The 20,400-nt window shown below is 41.4% G+C and overlaps 1 protein-coding gene across 2 annotated transcripts in view; it reads left to right on the top strand.

Annotated features, from left to right (window-relative positions):
• Nucleotides 1-354: 354 nt before the first annotated feature.
• REPS2 (RALBP1 associated Eps domain containing 2) overlaps nt 355-20,400 on the top strand; it is a 96,645-nt gene continuing 76,599 nt past the window's right edge. The window contains exon 1 of one of the 2 annotated variants that reach the window (XM_040532849.1): nt 355-601. In XM_040532849.1, coding sequence (XP_040388783.1) covers nt 416-601 — 186 coding nt within the window. In that variant the 5' untranslated portion in view covers nt 355-415. The remainder of the gene's footprint in view (nt 602-20,400) is intronic. The other variant, XM_040532857.1, reaches the window with a different exon arrangement.

Below are 20,400 nucleotides of genomic sequence, written 5' to 3'. Positions count from 1 at the left end.
GGGCTCTTTGCCCTCGAAATTAAAGTGAAGAAAGGTAGATAGAGAACATAGTGCTGTTCATTTTCTCTTAGTCTCTCGGCAGTGGCCCACCGAGTCTCAGTTTTGAGAGCACCACAGCACTGCCCGGTGCCGGGTCGCCCACGCAGCCTTACTTCGGGCAGCGGGCGGTGCTCCCAGCGGCACCACCGCCGTCCCTCCGCCCGGCTGCTGGGGGCAACGACACCGCGTCCGGAGCCCTGCGGCAACCTCGGAGCACACCCGCTGGCCGCGGGGGCTCCCCCGGCGGTGAGGCGAGGGCCGCACCTTCCCCGCCGCAGCGCCGCCTCCCGCCCGCCCGCCCGCCGCCCCGCCTCCCCCGGCGGCTCGGGCCCCGCCGCCCCGCCGAGCGGCTCTGCCCGCGCCGCGCCGCCCCGACATGGAGCCGGGGCCGCCGGGGGGCCCCGCCGCCTCCGCCGCCGGGCTGCCGCTGAGCGAGAGCGAGCAGCAGCGCTACTCCGAGCTCTTCTCGCGCTGCTGCCCGCCCCCCGAGGCGGCCGCCGGGGGCAGCAGCGTGGGCGAGCTGTTCCGGGCCTCGCAGCTGCCCCCGGACACGCTGCACCAGGTGGGTCGGGTCGGGTCGGGGGGCCCCGGGCGGCCGGGGGGCGAGCGGGGCACGGGGCGGCCCCCCAGGGCCAGGCGGCGGCACGGAGCGGAGCCCGGCGCTGCGGGAGGAGGGCACGGCGGCCGCCCGGCGGCTCGGGGCTGCGGCTCCGGATCGGTTGGCTTCATTTCGTTTTATTTCATTTCGTTTCGTTTCATTTTATTCTATTTTGTTTTGTTTTATTGCTTTATTATTTTATTTTATTATTTATTATTTTTTATTTTGTCTTATCTTCAGTCAAGCTGTTGCTGCTGCAAATATCCACCTTTCTCTCCCCGCTGCCCAGGTGCGTGTGCGTTAGGGGTGGGCGCTGCACCCTTCGCCCCCAGCTTGAGTCCCTGGGGCACACGCAACTCTGTGCGCAGCCCCCCACGCCTGCATGCAGCCTCCCAGTTAGGGCAGCTCGGTAATGCCATTAGCTGCCTCCCAAAAGCCGCCCGGTATCAAAAGGACAGCAGCGTTGGCGGGGCTGCGGATGGCACGCAGCGTGTGGAAGTCTTGCCCTCACCTTGATTTTCGAGGGGTGTTTCAGTGCAGCTGGACACCAAGCGACAGGGTCGCATCGGTACGCCCGTACTTGAATGCGTTCAGGTAGGAAGCGGGAGGCTCTCGCCCGGTGTGAGCGGCGGAGCCCCGGCAGCAATTCCCCACGGAGGTGATGGGGCTCCCACGAAACCCTCCCCAGCTGCGAGGAGCAGCCAGGGCCACTCTGTTCCCTGTTACCCCGAAGGGGTGGGCTTCTGCTTTTCCCCGCCTGCAGGTGGGTGATTTGACCCACAGATGGAAATTTTCAAGCAGAAAAAATCATGTCAAAGTGGGTCTGAAGTGTAGTTATAGCTGGCCTGAGGGAACAGGACTCCTCCTCCACTCTTTTTCCCGACTGTCAGGTCGTCTCTCAACAACTTTATATTGTATAAATCTGTATTACCTAGGTGTTTCTGAATGAAAAAGGTGATATTTCAAGGATGCTTTTCCCCTGTTACTTGCACTGTTTACCAGACATGCAAACCGCAGCTGACCAGGCACCACGGTGCTTTGTTTGCAGTCACGCCGTGGCCTTCGACCTGCAGGGGAGTTCAGTGGGGAAGGCAAAGGTATCGCATAGATCCAGCACCAAGAGCAGGTCCTGGCAAAGAGGAAGAAGAAGGCATCTAATTTCAAATAACAGCGTACTGAAGAAGCGTATTAAAGCCCTATTAGTAAATTTGTGTGACTTTGGTATTAGTCACTTCATTTTCCAAAGAGTTACAGAAAAAAAACTCTTAGTTTTACTATGTAGATCCTTATCCTATCATTTAAGTGAATTTGGTTGTCATATTATCACAGTCTGTTCTGGGGGTTTCTTTGGAGACTCTTTGGATTATAACGTGTGACTTAAGCCTGGAAAAGTTTCAGTATTCTTTTTTTTTCTTCTTTTTTTAATATTTTAGATTATTTCCAGGTATATTTATGATGTAAGGAGAATGTTACTGGGAAACTGGTAATTGGCTTCAGGAATCTTCAGGATAATAAGGCCTGTGGGATCTGGGGTTGTTTCTCTTCTTCCTTCCTGCCCTGCCCCTCTTGTTTATATGGCACTAATCACGGTGAAGCTGTGGTCTGTGGCTGGAGCTCCTATCCGCCAAGCCCGCTGCTGTCAGGTATTCTTACTAACGTTTACTGGAACTGAAGAAAAAAATGAATTGCCATAATGAAAAAAAAATGGAAGCGTGGATCTTCAGATATGGGCAAAAACACAACATTGTTTTTTTCTGAGATATATGCTGATACTTTGTCTTTTGTTATCCTCCAAAAATGAAATTTCATAGTTTTTGTTTTTTTTAAAAAAAAGTACCATTCTAACAATTGTGGAAACAAGGCACAGCAGTTCATGGTAGCTGTTTTCTGCTAGTGCTGGAAACACCCGTTTTAGGCAGAGGCAACTCGTTTGGGTTAAGATAACATGTTTTCTTTGAAATGACTGTTGACCATGAAAGTTTTCTCAAAACAAAACATATCCTTTCAAAATCCCCATCTGTCACAATTAGTGCTTTGTAAGCTGGCATCTCTACAGAGCCATCAAGAAATGGTCATGCTGCGTGTTGTCATGTCGGAAATGTGGAGATTTGGATTGGAAAATGGCTCTGGATTTCGAGTGAGCTGAGCCCGCACAGTGCAGAAGGTACTGAGCGCTATTCCCTGGCCCTTACGTGGGCTACAGCAGGAGGTGGCCGTGGACCATTTTGTAAGCTATGCGTGACTTAAGCATTTTTTTCCTCAAGGTATTCATGAGGAGTGGTTTTACTGTCCGCGTGTGCTTCCAGAACTGGCATTTGGACGCACAGCAAAGTGCTGAACCTGTGCTGTTGCCTTCAAGGTTTTGTGCTTATGTAGTAAGTGGGATAAACCTGTGAGAAAAAGAGAGCCTTTCGTTACACAGTGTTTGATGGAGATTTCTTGTTGGTCGGGAGGATGCTCACGGGGGCTATGGGAAATCTCCTTCCACCTTCCTTGAATGCAGTGTCAGGGCTTGCAGTTCCAACAAAGGTCCTGTGAGTGCAGCGAGGCAGGAGCACTGCTGTTGAATATGGCAATTCCTGTGGGAAAAACAAGGACGTGTGCTCCCAGACAGCAAAGAGGCATGGTTTTGTTTGTTTGAAGGTTCATTGGCTCGATCCAGGAGGTAATTTAGATGAAATAGGCTAGGTAGCAGAGAGCAGGTAACTCAGACTACATGCCAGAAGAGGAAATGCTGGTTTAAATAGGAAAAAATCCAAGAGCGGCCAGGTCAGAAGGAGCAGATGGTGTGCACCCAAGAGCCCTGAGTCTTGCTAAGAATGAAGTGCTTGAACACAGACTCATTAGACACAGACTCGTTAAAATCAGCTATTCTGCAGGACCATAGAGTACAGCAGAGACTGTAGCAATTTAACTTGCTTTAGAGAAGGGACCAAGGAGCGAACTCAGCAGGAGTTATTTCAGTTCTGGAAAAACGGTTGGAGTTATAACTGGAATTAAAAATGTAAGACGCTTGACAGGACTGGGAAGGGCACAGCAGGGACAAGGCAGTGTGATTTTTGTGGGCCGTGTAATCGTACAGACTTGCAGCTTGGCAGAGGCTGGCAGGGACCTCTGGAGGTCACTGGGTCCAGCCCCTTGCTCAGGCAGGGACACCAAGAGCAGGCTGTCCAGAACCACATCCATTCCTCCTCGTGTACTGGAAGCCTTTGAGTGTGCTGAAAGGCAGCACCACGAAGGTTTTATTTAGACTTGTGCAGAGCCTGGGGCAAATCTTTCACCAGGGTCTTTTAAAATAACTCTGTGAAATGTGTACAGTCTCTTGCCTGAAAGATCCATGCTAGGATTGTTTATTTTTAATTTTTATGTCAGGGGAGGAAGGAACAACCTAGTCATGTGCCATGCTGTTACATAGGCTCAGAAATAGAGGAAACTGAATGGCATCAGCCACATATAAATTTAGTGTTGGTCCAGTTGGAAGGGATGTTCCCTATGTTTTGACTCATAATAAAAGGAAAAAGAACTGAATTTGTGCAAAGAAAAAACATGCATGAAAAATAAATGTTTGCACGATTGCATCTCAGGCAGGAGGCACCACTGATGACCACGAGGAGGTAACAGCAAGATTCGCATGCCTGCAAGGGAAAACTCTCTCTGGGGATAAGGGATAAGTCTCTCTGTACTTACCCCTGTGCCACAAGTGGCAGCAGTGGCCATTTTGCCTTGTCTCATCTGGGGCAATCAGGCATGATCCAATTTTAAAGCTAGCTGTGGGTGAGGACGGCCTCTGCTTATTGACTCCGTGATCCCAAAGTGCATTCGTTAAGTATGCCAAGTACCAATGGACTGATGTGTGCATGGATTTCAGATAAAAGAGTGCTTTATACAGTTATTACCCACTGGTCTGCAAAGAAGAGGTGCCTAGTGGTAATTTTGCTGTTTGCCAGTATTACTGTGGATCTCTGAAGATTTTGACTAAGAAAGGGAACAGGAGGATGGGGCTCAAGTTTTACACTGAACTCCTTATCTTTTAGATTAGTTTTTCATGTATTTAATTAATTCTCACTTGGTTGTGTGATGGTACCTTTAATTCCTGGTTTTACAAACCTTAATCTTACTTGCGGACTTGCAATATCAGCACAGAGATACAATTTTATTAAGAAAATGCATTCTTTCCTCTACAAACGAACAAACTGAGTTATTTTGAGCTCCGAGGATGACAAGTACTAATTGTATGACTCTGGAGCTACACAGACACTGCATTTTTTTAGTTGGACCTCTCCTTCCAGTTCTGTGTGAATAGGGAATTCAGACCAGCAGTCTTGCTTTTCCTCTGCATGGTCCATGAGTTATTTTGGTGACTTGTCTCTATAGTTACACTGAATTGTTTAACCGTCCTGTTGTGTTCAAAAGCAGAAGTGTGAATAGATTAAAAAAAAAAAAAAAGTTGCTAAGCTTCTATTTCATTGGAAAAGTGCCAGTAAAGGGTTGGCTTTTCTATCATTTATTTTTCATAAGCATAAATTACTACCTGCACGATAGCTGGGGCAGCGTTAGCTTAAAACGGTTTTTTCTAGGCGGAAAAGAATAAGAACTGATGGCAGTTAAAAGATGAGCTTTTTGAGTGAGGAAAGTCTGGAGTTATTGTTACTTCACAAAAGGTAAAATTCACTCTGTTGTGCCCCTGTACAGAATTTGGCATTAAGCTGTTCTCAGTGCTGGAAATACGATTGAGCTGAACGATGAACAGCAAGCGCATCGAAGAAGTTGTGTTAGCTAGGAGGGCACATGGAGAAATTAAATCCAGCTGACATCTTTGAGTCAGGAAGAAACAAAAGGGAGGTACAATTTTATGTAAGTGATAGAGCAAGAAAAGAAAACTGACATTTCAATATCAGTACTTCTGGCCACAATCCCCCAAACTGTCATTGCCTTTCTAGAGTCACAAGCAGACCTGTATTTATGTAAGAACATCCAAAATCCAGATGTAAAAAACGTAGTAGTAGTATTAAAAAAAAAAAAATCTAAATCGTACCAAGGTAAAGGGCAAAATTTCACCGGAAGCAGTCTTAACAATATATTCCATTAAGAAACATTCAGAATTCCTGGCACATCTTTAAACTGTTGTTTGACAGTTGAAACTGTCACTTAGCAGTCACTGCTTACTGCTTAGTTTAGAGTGCCTCAGTGTTGAGATGCACAGTAAAAAAAAATTGTAGATGCTGGTCCTTCTCAAGTGTGTTTCGAGTCACGCTGTAAAACCAGAGACTTCTGAACCTGCTCGACATAGACTTCCTGCTGAGGGTCAGAAATAGCGTGGTCAAGACCTGTAGCCTTCATTAATTGACCTTCATTACAACTAAGTATGGATTCATTATTTTATTTTCCAGTATGATAATACTTTGCTCCGCCAGTGATATAAAATAACTGTGCAAGAGGGATGGAGGAAAAAGGTCCATTGGAATGAAAATGAGTAACTTTCATTCTATATGAGAGAGAGCTGCAGAATAAAGTAATGATGATGAAGATTTTTATTTTTTTTAAATGCATGGTTTTGTCATGGTACTTGTGTAAGTGCAGTGGATTCACTAAACAGTTGAATATAACCTCTTACTTTTGTGCATTTATCTGCAGCAACGTGCTGTCAGTATTCTGATGTTTGCATGTGGACTGACTTGATGTTCACAATCTGTGTTACAACGGAGATGTTATACAGATAACTCACCTGCTTCAGTGGGGAAATATAGTGCAGACACCCCCATAAAACAGGGTTGGTGTAAACTCAAAGCATGAATTTAGCTGAGCTGAAAAACTTAGCAAAGACTGATTCATGAATGACAGAGCAAGCATTTCTGTGACAAAAAAAAAAATCATGATAAATAACCTATTTAAATTTAAAATATGATGAATTGAGAAATACGTTTGATATAATATATGTAAAGCAAGTTTCTTTGATGTATTAACATCTGAACATACTGACAGTGTAGTAAAATGAAAAATTAATAAGCAAAACATGCTAGTTCAATTGTTTGTCTGCAGAAGTTGAGCGGATGAGCTAGTGGATAATTAACTACAAAAGGTTGCTGGAGTAGAAAACCAACCGTGGACAATACTAACCTCCTCTTCCTGAACAGAGGGAAGACTTTCTTTTTTTTTTTTCCAGTGTATTTCAGCAACATTATCTAGTGACCACCGCATACAAGCTGCAAACTCTGTTGGGAAGAACTTGGTTGTTTTCATGCAGTTCAGATACGATAATGAGGTGGAAGCATGTGGGAGGATGAGATCTATTAGTGCTGTGATTTGTAGGACGCAGTGACCAGAAATAATCAGCTAAAGCACTAACTGCAAATTACACTTAATTTATTTAGGAAAATATTTAAAACAGAAAACATGTTTTTGTAAACTTACAAGTGTTTGTAAACATAAGAAATGTATAGTTTTTTTAGCAGATGAAAATAGTCTGCTTATTCTTAAATGAATTCCAGTTTTCATTTAGATTTATCTTTGCATAAATCACAGGTGGATTGTACCTACGCAGGTAGGTGTATCTCTTATCAAAGAACATAAAAAATCAAATTACTTGCGAAATAAAAATTAAGATGCATAGTAAGCTACGTAGCGGCTTAAATTTGATTAAATATACTACTTATTGATAAAAACAAAAATGTTATCATACATTAAAAACAAAAAAAATAATTATGCCCTAGTGTCCCCTTGCCTAGGCGAGGGCTGGCAGGTGCTGTAGGGATGGCAGCCATGTCTGAGCAAGCTGGCCCTGCATCGCACCTCGAACTGCATGCAGTGCTGTGCTAGCCTAAAACCACTCTGTAAACGGCATGATGTGCTTTAACTGAGGGGCAGGGAGTTAGAGTAGGTCAGTGGATGGCGTTAACAACTTTCTGAGTGCATCCAGCCAGGCAGGCCTGTTCGTGAGTGGGAGGAAGGCCCGAGGTTGACTTGGCGGTGGTGAGGCCCGCAGTTGGGTGTGAGGTCTCGCCAGCTGGATCGAGGCCTGCTTATACTACCCCAAGTTACACGCTGCTTGTTAAATGGTCTCTTGACCCTAGATGAGTCATTCAGTGGTCTTCCTAATGAATATAAATTACTCTGCACAGCTGCAAGAGTGCCTTGCATGGAGCAAGGTGGCTAGGGATTGCCTTTTAAAAAAGGGTCTTGAGAAGCTTCGAACAGCCTGGCTTCCAAAGCATGTTTTTAGCTGGTGTGTTCTTCTGCTCCTTTATTTTTCCTTCCAATGCCCTGAGCAGTCTCCCCCATCCAAAAAACCTGCAGATGGTTCTTCCAGTATCTCCTGTTTGTATCTGCATAGTCCTGTAATCTTCTTGTGCAACTCAGCCGGTCCTCTTCTGCACCAGGAGATGGCAAAGAACTAGTCTTTTGAGCAGGGTCATACTTGAAATGCTGGATCCAGAACTTAAAATTGGCGTGGTGGCACTGAAAATTTAGAGTCTGCTAATGGGAAACACGTGGCTGAGCCTGAATTTAAGCTGTCTGTACATGGCCTGTAGTGTCTCCTTGCTCAGTACTTTATGAATCATGAAGCTGAGTTCTACCTTCAATAGCAAATGTCTGTAGTGTTGCTGTATTATTATTATTATAATAAATTTCAAGTGGTTTTGGCATCAGCCTTTCAGATTATTATTATTATTTTTCCCTCTTCTGAAAGCCTCTCTTTCCATACCAGGGAACATTAGATCAGCTTTGGCATAGGTAACGTTTCACATTTCATGCGTTCTTTACTTATGGCATAGTTTACACAATGACTGCCTATGGAAAGCCAATATGATGCTCTTTCAGAATAAAACAATGTGTCTAGTCTTCTGCAAAACAAGATGAGAACTCTGGGCTAACAAATACATTCAGAATTATTTTGTTACCAACAGTAACAGCAGTGGAGCAGTAAAAGGTGAAGAACTTAGAAGTTTCAAAGGCCAAAAATAAAAGTAAATGGGGAGGGAGGCAAAAACAACTCAATAGTGTGATTTATGTATACATTTATTTTGCTTTCCCTCCTCTTGGAATAACTGCTGCCCTTATAAGAACATCTTTCTGTTTTAATAGATGTAGGCTGCCTTTCCTTTACTATCTACGGGTAGAAATGCAAATACAAGCCATGATATTAAGTGTGCTATAAAATGCTCTCATACTGTGCATGAGCAGTCGAGATGATATAATCTTTGACTCTGTGCAGTGTTCTTGCTATGGAGTCCTGTGTTCTTTAGCAGAATTGAGGATGAACACTTGGTTTAGACACAAACAAGTAAGTTCTTGCTGACTGAATGATGCATTTCAACACATGAAGTGCAAGCATGTTGTTTGAAATGATGATAATTTTAGGTTTTAGTTTAGTGATGTGGAAGAGAGAAATTTAAGCTGCTTTTCCAAGTGATGTGTTGATTCAAACTGTAGGTAAATAAGGTATAAGATCAAGAAAGGGCAGGAAAGGTCATCTGAACGCACTATATGCAATGAAGTTATCAGCTGAAATGGTATGCCTTCAGTTAAGTCTTTTGACAACTTTTCAGTCATATAAAAACAATGCATACATTTCAATGAAAGAAGATTTTAATTTTTGTGGTATGGATTAAGATAAATGCACAACTGAAGAGAGTAGTGTTTAGATATTTGCTGCGTTCCTTTAAAAAATACCTGCTGTAAGCACTAGGGAAGTGAACGCAGGAAATGTGCCAAATGTGATAAAACGGGATTGGTGCAGGGAGCATCAAGATATATTCTAGCTGCCAGGCTAGAAAATCACATCACAGCAAATTCAGAAGAAAAAGGCTTACTCTGGGAAAAAAAAAATGATTATGATGGGAGATCATAACGGGAGATAACAGGCTTTACATGGTTTCTCTTTGTGTCAAAAATGCATCACAGAGTCTCTGTTTTCCTCTATATTAGTAGAGTCTCGTTTTATCTGCGAAGTGGAATAAAACCCAGAGCTACATTTTCATGGAAAAAGACAGAATTTCTTCTTTCTGAAGCAAAGTTAAATGTGAGAAATGTTCACAAAAGAAGTTGATTTGGAAATGTTTAAAAACCTATAATTTACTGAACTAAATCAAAGCACATTGTTTTGAACTGCTTAGGTGTTAAAGCACTGTGGCATCTTAAATGGGTAAGTTTTGGGAAGGAAATCATTTACGTACATCATCTCTTGGTCCTTCCTGTTGGTTAGACTAGTTCTGCTGTTAGGTGGAGCTGCGGTGGTGACCAAGCAGCTCCTGGATGTGATCTGCTGAGGAACTGTGAGAGCAAGGGTGTGAACCATCAAAACTACAGCTTCCACAAGATTCTGTGGTACTTTTATATTAATGCATCCTGGAACAAAATATTTCAAGCAGAAACTTGAAAAGCTCCTTGGAATTTGAATGTTCTTTCAGGATGAAACTCAATATTTTGCAGTATTTTCAATTAGTCAAGTTCAAGATGACTAGATCTGGTGGCTGCCACCTATCTGGAGAGTATTTATCCATTTGTCATCACTACTTGAATGCTAACTGTTGTGATTTTTAGCAACTTGAAGCACTTTTTACCACTGCCTTCAGAATGTCCCATCTCTCTTCTTGTTTTGCTGATACTGTTTTAATTATAAAGGGAGGAGGACTAGGAGGCAGCAAATATCAGATCTTCAGTGCAGAGTTGTCCATAACTGATTCTCATTCTGAAAAGTGAGAAGCAAAAAGCTTAAGTTTCTGAAGAACAAGTTTTCTCTATTATTGCTGAAGTTTTGGAAGACCTAAATAATGGTAGCTGCTAGAAATGTTCTCCTTTTTAGCTGTGGGGATGTGTCGCATGTAGACAGTAATGTTCCTCGCTGTCTAATCTTCTCTTCTTTAAACTCTGAATTCAGCATTAATGGTAAAAAGACATCCTGAAAATTCTTCTTCGGACACAAAATACACTAATTCCATTCTTAAACAGTGGAAGAAACAAAAACTGAATGCAAGGCATTTCCAGTGATAGTATTTTTCTCTAAATCATAGTGGCGTGGCTGCTCGGTTACTGGCCTGGTTCCTTTCTGGTGTGGTAACTGCAATGCTGATGCCTTTGAACAGCTTTTTGTGCTGCTGATAGTTTGATCTCTTACGTTTTTGGTAGGAAGCTTAAAGAACAGGTAGACTGAAACTAGTTTCCCATTATAAGATAGTAAGTGGAGACGTTGCCCAAATACGAGAGTGCTAGGACGTGGAAGGACAGCAGTGAATCTCCTTCAAAGCTGCGGCTGTGAAAGAGGCTGGAGAGGAGGGAGGCTTGGAAGAATCAGCCAGGTGCACACTGAGGAATATCTGGTTTGGGAGGAGATCAGAAGGCAAAAATAAATAAATCCCAATTTCATTGTTAACTGCTGTTCTCTGTTGTTGAATAATGAAAGGCAGAGACCAGGAAGCTGCTTGTTTCTGGTTTTTATTAGATGCTGTAGATACCATGGTGATGAGCAGGTTATAAATATAAATGTTGGCTGCAGATAGAACATGAAACAGACTGGAACCTGGTGACCTTTAAAAAGGGGGTAACGTGAGGTTTAAAATTATGCTGATGTCTGAAGCTTCCTATGGAGTCCTTGAGAATTGCCATAAAAAGCCTATCAGTAGTTTAAAAATAAAAAATAAAGGGCAAAAAAAAAAAAATCACACATCTGAAATCTTATCCTGTTTACGTTAATGCAATCTCATGCGATGGCACCAGAGTTAGAAACAAAGAGACCCTCAGCTTTCTGTTTGCCACACCCTGTGTGTTATACCACTGTAACAAAAAGCACACTTGTATTTTTTTTTTTTGCACTTGTAAACCTGCTGCTACCCATGCTTGAGTGGGGAATTTTTAAAAGAACAGCGCTAAATTCTTATTTTGGAGATACGTTGTACTTGTAAAATAATACATCTGTGAAGTCATGCCTTTCCAAAAGTGTTTTGAGCATTCTGAGAGGAAGGAACCTGAATGGGAGCCTGGATGTCACTCTTCCAGCACCTGGCACTATGCAGTGCGACTGGTCAGGGCAAATATTGTCTCAGGACAAGAAGGAGCAGCACCAGGCAATACTGATGTCAGCAGGAAAATAATTCTTAGTGTTATTTACATTGAGTTATCCGTCGCTTATTTTTCTTCTCTCTCTCTGTTCTCAGCTGTATTATAGTAATTATACCTTTTATTTGAACTAATCTAAATCTGGACCCTCCTTGAGGAGGTTATTCTCCGAAGGATTGTTTCTCTTTGGAGAATACTTATTAACTGTTTTTTTAAAGACTGCATTATTTACTGTATACGTATTTGATTGCAGGGGATGTGTGTGAGGAAAGACTCTTAATTTCAGTCTAGCAAGGCACTTTGTGTCAGTATAACCACTAAATTTAAGCCCTACAGCAAAACTGATACTGAAGGAGAGGTCTTAAAGTGAAAATCTCTTAGTAGGAGAAACATCCAAAAGAGCAAAAGTAGAGAGTAAGTGTGTTAAGCTCTATCTTTTCAATGTCCTATATAAAGTATTTGGCAGTGTTTAAGTGCAAATGTCAGTAACAACCAAATTAATACTGAGACAAATACAGCAATATTTGGGTCCTTCTAGTAACCTTCTAGCCACTGAGGTGTAAGGTAAGTTTCAAAATAGGAGAGTGTTTAACATATTTTACTGAGGAACAATGTGGCAAGGGCTGTAGATGTAAAAGACTTTTAAAGTAATGTATTAGAAGTGCTATCTAGTTTTCCATGATCTGGATTGATCTGTATAGGGGTTCTAAACCGGGATATAGGAATTCTGGTGAAATATGGTGCTTTAAATAGTTGTAGGACCATCCTGTGGTCAAATTGGCTAAAACAGTGTTTCTACAGTTTCCACAGCACTTTCTAGTTGTGTGACATAATCAGTATGTGATTCTACAGAGCTCAGAGAAGCACTCAGTTTGTCTGAAGAAATTAAGTCATTTGAGCCAATGATAAATATTTGAATAATTTTGCTTTCTTTCCTGATGGCTGTTGCAAGACAACACTTCTTCCAAGCAACACTGTACAGCAATTTTCTTTTGTAGAAGAACACTAAGGCATTTCAAAACCAGGTCACTGTTGCTATAAAATGGGCAAGACAATGGTTTTATAATGAAAGAGCGTACCAGAGTTGTGTAGTTCCAAGGAAAAGTAGTTTTGTATCATTAACTAATAATACACGTTATCATAGCGAACCACTTCCCCACATTAAAGCTTAATGGATTTTAATCTAAAATGACTTTTTCTTCCCATGAAATATGAAATATAAATTGTTTATTTTGGCTTGCTGATGATGTTTCTGTTCTGTTAGACACGTGCCTGTCTGTGCTGTTTATACCTTGTTATATTTCGCTCTGTTGACTTAGCCTTTCCTTGCGGTCCACCTGGGAGAATTGCTACAAGCATCGTACTGGAAGTATTCCTCTGCAGTAGGAATGCTCAGATCTTTTCTTCACGGCAAGAGTAGTTTGTTTATTACCAAGGTTGCAAGCAGAATATAAAAGTTATTTATATCCTTGTGTGTACACCCATCGGTCTCATTAGATACCAAGGTAGACTGTCAGCATTTCACATCTGTTTTTTAACTGCTTAAATGGCTGATGACGCATTTGAGTTTCTGAACGTGTAACATACACTGTGGGGAAAGCATCTTTCCTCTGGTTCTCCACAAGGATCTTGCTTAACATGCCACCCAGCTCTTTATGCAACGGCGGGTTTCATCTGCTGCTGAGAGTGACCTACCAGCTAATGGTCTTTCTGTTACCATTATGTCGTTACCCACGGGCACGTCTTCCTGAAAGGTCTTGCCATTTCCTACATAACTGCATGGTTTCAGCTCAAAAACGATCACAGAAATAACTTACAGTTTCCTTTATTGCTGCTTATTCCACTTCACCTTTCTTAATGTAATCTAAAATTTGCCAATTTCCCATGTCATGGGTTCGGGTTATTTTGGCCTGGTTTTGAAATAAAATGAGGCTTGAGCAATAATACTGTTAATTCAGCCCAGTAATAACTTCTGAATCTGTTCACTGTCAATAAAACTTCACGGAAAATTAAGAGACTTTGAAGTGGTGAAGTTCCTAAGATCTGTGAAAGACAAGTCATTTGGTAGAAGAAAGGCCTGTTAATTTTCCTGCTGACGGAAAGCTCCCAGAGTGAACTCAAGACACGTTAAAGAATTTGTTTGGGAATGTCACTTCAAGGCAGGGATCCGGAGGAAATTGGGATTCATTGCTCTTGCTGCTCATGGGTGACTTTTGCTTGGACCCGATCGATGTAGATATGAATAGTAGTTTGGGCATGAGCTAAAAGAAGGGTTGCAGAATAGCGATTTAAAAGCCGCCGTGCTGATGAGTAGAGAGGGGCAAAAGGGGATGGCAAGTCTCTCCGTGTCTGCTCGGGGATGCTATTTTGGTGCCTCTCTCTGCCCCTCCATCCCTCCCCGCGCCGCTCCACCTGCGCTGCTCTTTGTTCCCCTCCGCTCCAGCTGGCGACCTACAGGAGCCAAGAGGGCTGCTGCTTCAGCGCTTCTCTGCATCTGCCAGGAAATAAATAAAGAGCGGGAAGAGAAACGGAAGGGATGCGTTCTTGCTCTTTTTGTCGGCTCTGCTTAGGGCTTGTTTTAATTGTACGTCTTGCAAACATGTATCACTGTGAGAAAATTTCCTTGAGACTGGAGCTGGATCCTGTCGCTGCCTTGGCTTCCTTAGTTTTTTGGCATTAAGAAAAATGCAAGGGCTTCAACAGTGATGCATTGAAGCTGGATTCTCGTTTTTACCACTGTTAAATACACCATTGTTACTGAGAGGTTTGATGCAGTCCCCTAAAGGCTTGCCAGGGGTTGTGCTTTGTTTGCATACACCCTCAGTCAAGCAGCGCTCTGTATGGTGTCCTACGCGTGCAGGTGGGCTGCCCAAATTTGATCTTGATGTTGTTTTGGGAGTTGTTTGCTTTCAGTTTTATAAATTCCCTCTAACTCTCTTTCTGGAAGCTGAATATTACGTGGTGTCACTATTCCTGCTCCTTTTGCGCCTATATTTTCTCCTGGTGTTTCCAGCCTTCTGGAATCTGCCTGGGCATTGGAGAGAGTGCGCCCATTGCTTTCTTGTTGTACGTGGACTCGGGGTTCCCTGGTACCCCCAGTGATGTCTCATCCCGTGTCTGGGGTTCAGATGAACAGGGGGATTGTGTGAGACACAACAAGCAGGTGAACCTTTCACGTGTATAACATGCCATCTCAGCATGTCGCAATTAAAAGCTACTTCTGAATTAAATACCTAGATTCAACACCCTATGCTCTTTCCTGTTTTTTTTTTTGTTTGTTTTGTTTTGTTTTTTCCTCCCAAAGGGAACATTGATTTCTCCAGCCCTTTTTTCGGCACCCCTAGATCATTCATCAGCAACTTCTCTAGTGGTTTCCCTTCAGGAAGTTTCACTTCTTGTGGTGCAAGAGCTGACTTCATGGCACTGTCTGCTGTGTAGGACAGGCTGGCTGCCTGAATTTCCTTGGCAGTGAGCTTGTCGTAATGCATAATATTTGTCTTGTCATGGGTATATCTCGTTATTTATTTCTATATCTCTTTCATTTTCCCTTAAGAGCATCAAGTCACCTTTTGAAAGCATTTACATTTTTTGATGTATGTTTCATTTTTTTGTAATTATGTATAGAAATGAGTAATGGATTTTCTTTAACTTCCTACTATGTCTCTGCTGTCTGTTTTTTTCCTAACATATAAGGAAAGTTTGCCTAATTTTCCAAATTTCATTACAGAAATGTTTAGGTATAAGTGTTGCAGGGAAATGCTTCCTTGCAGAAAAAATATATAACTATTTCCAATGGAATTTAAAAATAACAAACATCTTACTAAATTTTGGAAAGGAATGTTTAACAAAATCTAATAATGAACCGAATTTTGCCTGACCATGTACGTTTTGACTTCGTAAATGTGTTTGAGGTTTTAAACTACACAAAACATTTGTGACGTGGTTTGTTTGAAGGACTGTTGGGAATTCAAGATAATTTCCGAAACAATATATTATCATTAATGTTCTATATGTTCTTGGGGTTTTGATGAATATTACTCAATATACATGCTTTTGCTTAAGATTAACAAGTCTTTACATTTTATGAAAAATCAAAGCAATGTGTTAGTCAACAACACCATAAGATCCATGTTGTTGGTCTCTTTGAAAGCTGTCATATATCCTGTGCTCAACCAGCTTGCCCAGCCTAGAGCGAGCTCCATGCATGCTCTGAAGGCACCGGTGCTGACCCTATCTTCCTTATTCCTCAGAACCACCTCTTGCTCAAGGAGGTAGTTCATGAAGGATTCATGAAGATGTTGATGTCCCTAAGAACAGATTAGTTGCATCCAGACAGGCTTGAAGTTGCAGTTCCTACAGATGCATTGAGACAGTAGATTGTACGGTGCTTGGGAACATGGTTCAGTGGGGGACATTGGTAGTAGGGTGATGGTTGGACCAGATGGTACTGAAGGTCTTTTCTAACCTTAATGATTCTATGATTGTCTAGTGTGTTTGCCAGTGTCTTTCTTTTCTTTTCTATTCTATTTTTTAAAAACATCATTCCTAGTGCCATGACTTTGTCCTGTGGTCACAAACACTCTTTGCCCCTGAAACCAACCTTGGCCGAGGACCAGAAAAAATGGCATATTTATCAGAGGCCAGTTTTCAATTTTGTTGGAAATACTGGCACCGCCCTGTAATAACTAGACCTTTTCTGGTGGAATGAATTCACAGTAAATGTCCTGTTGAGTAGGAAATGTTTCTTATTCATTCCTTGAAAAATGAGCCATGGGGGCAAGCTAAGTTGGATGATGGCCATTTTACACTCCTGTCAAAACTTACAGAAGACCAGCAACTAACCCAAAAACAATTTTATTGTAGAATGCTTAATAACAAGATTTAAAACACACACAAAAAAACAGAGTTTAACTTTTTTATCATCTGTTTTGTTCCTCTTGAGACTTTTATTCTCGAAGTTTCATTTGACTCCAACTTGTTCAATGTGTCTATTTTTTTTATGTGATGTGCTCTCATCTGTAGGCCGTGTTGTAGATTTGGACTTAAGTGGAATGCAAATATCTTGCACAGGAATCCCAAGTCGAATCCTTCCCAAAGTTTTTGTAGAAAATCAATTTCCTGTGAGGAGTGTCAAGATTTTTTATGGTTAATACTCCACGGAAATGCCTCCAATTTTTTTTTTTTTTTTTTTACCAAGCTGTAAAAAATCCGGTATTGTTATGCAATACAAATTTTGTGCTTTTGATGTGCTATAAATTCAATTACATACCTTGTTAAAATTTCTTATATAAAAGTGTGAGGACAAAAGTATTTGTATTCTTTCAGTTTAATTCCTTTTGACATTGAAGTGTGGAGCCAAAAATTTTCAGTGTTGTGAGAATCATTATGAAGAAAGCAATTCTGAGGGATTTAAAAAATATGAGAGGCTATGGTATGGTGCCCAAATACTGTGATGTTAAAAAGAAAGGTACAAAATACAATATTCCATTGTAGACTAGTTTATTTGTATCCTTTTCACGTGACTTTGTGAACCAGAATTTTTCCATGTATCTGAATCTGGAAGCATGAAATGGGCAGGTCAACCAATAGGTTTCTATATGGGTGTGGCTATTTCAAGGAATTGCAGATATTTTTTGGAAAAATCAATTTTTTTTTTAATGGTTCCAAATGTGTCATATTGTTTTGGTGGCATTTTGCTTGCTTTTGCTTCTCAATGGAGCATTTGCAATTGTCACAATTTTTCCATGATCACTTGCCTAGGAAGATAGAAGTAAACAGTAGATTAATGTATTTCTCACCATTTAGGAAAAAAAGGTAGCACAGTTTGTCTTCATTTGTCAGAATTAAAATCATCTTGGTTTTGTGCATACCTCAAGATCTGCACACAGTCATACAATTCTTCAAAGTTGTACTTTGTCCATCAATAACAAATAATTTTTGTGTTAATAAGGTATGAACAGTGCACAGATTCAGAATCATTTGACACATCTATACTAAATGGAGTTTAGAAACTGTAATGAATTTATTCTTTCACTTGTACCTGTTGTCCTGCCATACAAGTTGAGAATAGAGTTTTTTTTTTTTTTTCCCCAAATACAACTTAACCAACCAGAAGCTTTTCAAGAATTTAGGAAACTTATATTTTTATTGTGTCATACTCAGTGGCGTGTTTAATTTTCTTGTTTCTAGTTAAAGGGAAGTTGTTTTAATTCAGAACTAACATAGTAGCAGAGATTATTTTTTAAAAAACATTTACCTTAATACATAATTTCCTATAAATCTGGGAGTCGGATAAAAAGTTGTTTCAAAATGTGCACAGTGTTTTGTTTTCAGAAGAAAAAGTACTCATGAGGAAAAGTGTGGAGTTGTTTTCTGCTCAAAACAATTGTTTCCAGAGGCTGAAAATGGTTCATTTGTGTATTATATAATAATTTTCTTAGAAAGTGAGTGTGACTAAAAGCTGGGGGAGGAACTCCATTTTGCAGTACTCAGCAGTCAGCCTACCACTGTGGTGAGAAGTGTGGTACGGGTGGATGGGCTTCTTTGGTTACATCAGGGATGGGTCATATAGGAGCGCAGGTGTAAAACTGGCATTTCTCGCCTGCCCCATGCAAGTTCCAGCAATTTGTAAGGCAACAAAGAAATGTCTTCCATCATGTCTTCTTCCCCTCATTCCTGCCCTTGGCCTACCCCCTAAAACCAGTGATGAAATGTAATCTAGATTTATTTTAAGTACTCACACATGTGGAGAAATCACTCCCACTTCTTGACTGAAGACCCAGTTTCAACAGCAAAATAAAACTAAACCACAGTTGAAAGACTTCAAGTGAAGAAACGAAGCAATTTTGTTTTCAAGTTGTTTCTATATTTAAACTTACTTTCTGTAAGCGGATAGGAATAATAATATCTGAAAGTTAACCTTCCAGTGCAAAATCAAGCTTAGGACATAGCAAGCTTGATTTTCTGTAATAACACTCTTGCTGTGCAGCAAAAGGCAGGTAGAGCAATGCTTGCTAGGTAGGACCAGAGGGAATGGGAGTGTCAGAAACAGGACTTTCCACGCAATCTTGCTCCCCGTGCTTAACAAAGTAGCTGTTGTTAAGTCTGCTAAGCCAACAGATTCCTGTGCAAAAGCATTGAGGGAATTAAAAGCTTAATCAGCCCCTGCGCTCTCAGGAGTTCAAATGGTTTAGACATGGAAAATAGGGGAAAGAGTGTATATTTGTTAAGTACGAATGCTTTTGCTTATTCTCAGTCAGGCTCCAAACTGAGAAAGCAGTTAAGAAACTTAGGGGTTTCCAGCCCATGAGCATTCCTAGTGAATTCACATGGGGCTATTTCATGCAGATCTCAGAGAGAGAAATCCTTTGAATTGTACAGCTCTTATGTAAGAAAAGAATTTCCAGCTTGGCCATACGGAGTACGCTGTTACTAAAATATAAATTTATTAAGTCTTCTGTGGCTTCGCCTTTTTAAAGTTGCGACACTTTGGCCCACTTTTGTGAACATGTTTTGCGGCTTTAATTGCATGGTAAACCATTTGTTTCGTACGATTCCTTTCCATTAGTGCAGAAATTTTGTACAAAGTGTAAGGCAGAGGCTTATGAGAAGGAAAAGAGGCTGCTGCCTGTAAGATGCGGATTGGCACACAACACGGGTTTTGATATCCAGCTTTCATTTGTTTTAAGCAACAATTCACCTGAGGGTTTCAGTCTTAAATGTAAAACTTACCAATATTAAATAACAGGAAAGAAACCAAAGCAATTAAAAGGAAAAAATGATTGATAAATAGTTTATTTGCTGTCCTGGTGCATATGCTTAATTTTCAATGCTGAAAGAAAGAAATGCTAAAAATGAACAGATACTTGGAAAAGCTGCCTGCGATAAGCTTTTACAAATCCTTTTTATTGTAGTATGTAGTAATGTGTACAGATGTCTTTTTGTTTTTCTAGATTAATTCCAGAAAGTCCTGTGAAAGAGTCATAAGAGCCTCACAGCTGATGTTTTTTAATACCCTGGCTGCTGCAATGTTTCACCCTAATAACACAGGTCTATTAAAATAAGCATGCTGTTAGTGGTTGGATTAAGACCAAACAAACTAGAAACTCTGAGCAATTTAGCATTTCACATGTTTTGTGAACCACTTCTGCGTGCACAGCCACACCGAGAGCTGTGGAATGGGTGCCAGCATGGCCCTGGTTTGTTGCGTCCGTTTGTCTGTCCGTTGTGGGAGGTTGGTGGTGTGAGAAGTAGCCACACGTCCCCGGTGCATCCCCACGGAGTTCCTCTTGAAGGACGGACAGGCTTGCAGATAAACGCTGGCTCGTGCACCCTGTGTGAAATGGGACCTAGGTCACATACAGCAGTTCTCAGATCCCTAGAAAATGTGAATAGGGAACTGAAAGGCAGGGACTGAAGCCTTCATTTACTTAACATTTTGACATTTTTTGTGCTATTTGTGAATGCGTAGCGGGAGGAAGCGCAGGCGTAGGAATTATTTTTGAAAGGATTGCAAAATTTTTGGAGAAATCAAGTCAAAATCTTTCCTAAAATTGGTGTTGGGGCAGAGGGAGAGGTTTCCACTACTTGAAGAAAATGGATAAGGTTTTATTGGATATTTTCTTTTTGCATTTCAGACGGTATTATTTCTCCTGCAGTGATCACTAGTGCCTTAGGAGCTCCAAAAATCACCATGTGATACCAGCCACAGA

This window comes from Cygnus olor, chromosome 1, assembly GCF_009769625.2.
Source record: "Cygnus olor isolate bCygOlo1 chromosome 1, bCygOlo1.pri.v2, whole genome shotgun sequence".
Taxonomy (NCBI): Eukaryota; Metazoa; Chordata; class Aves; order Anseriformes; family Anatidae; genus Cygnus; species Cygnus olor.
This window is presented reverse-complemented; position numbering and strand designations above follow the sequence as displayed.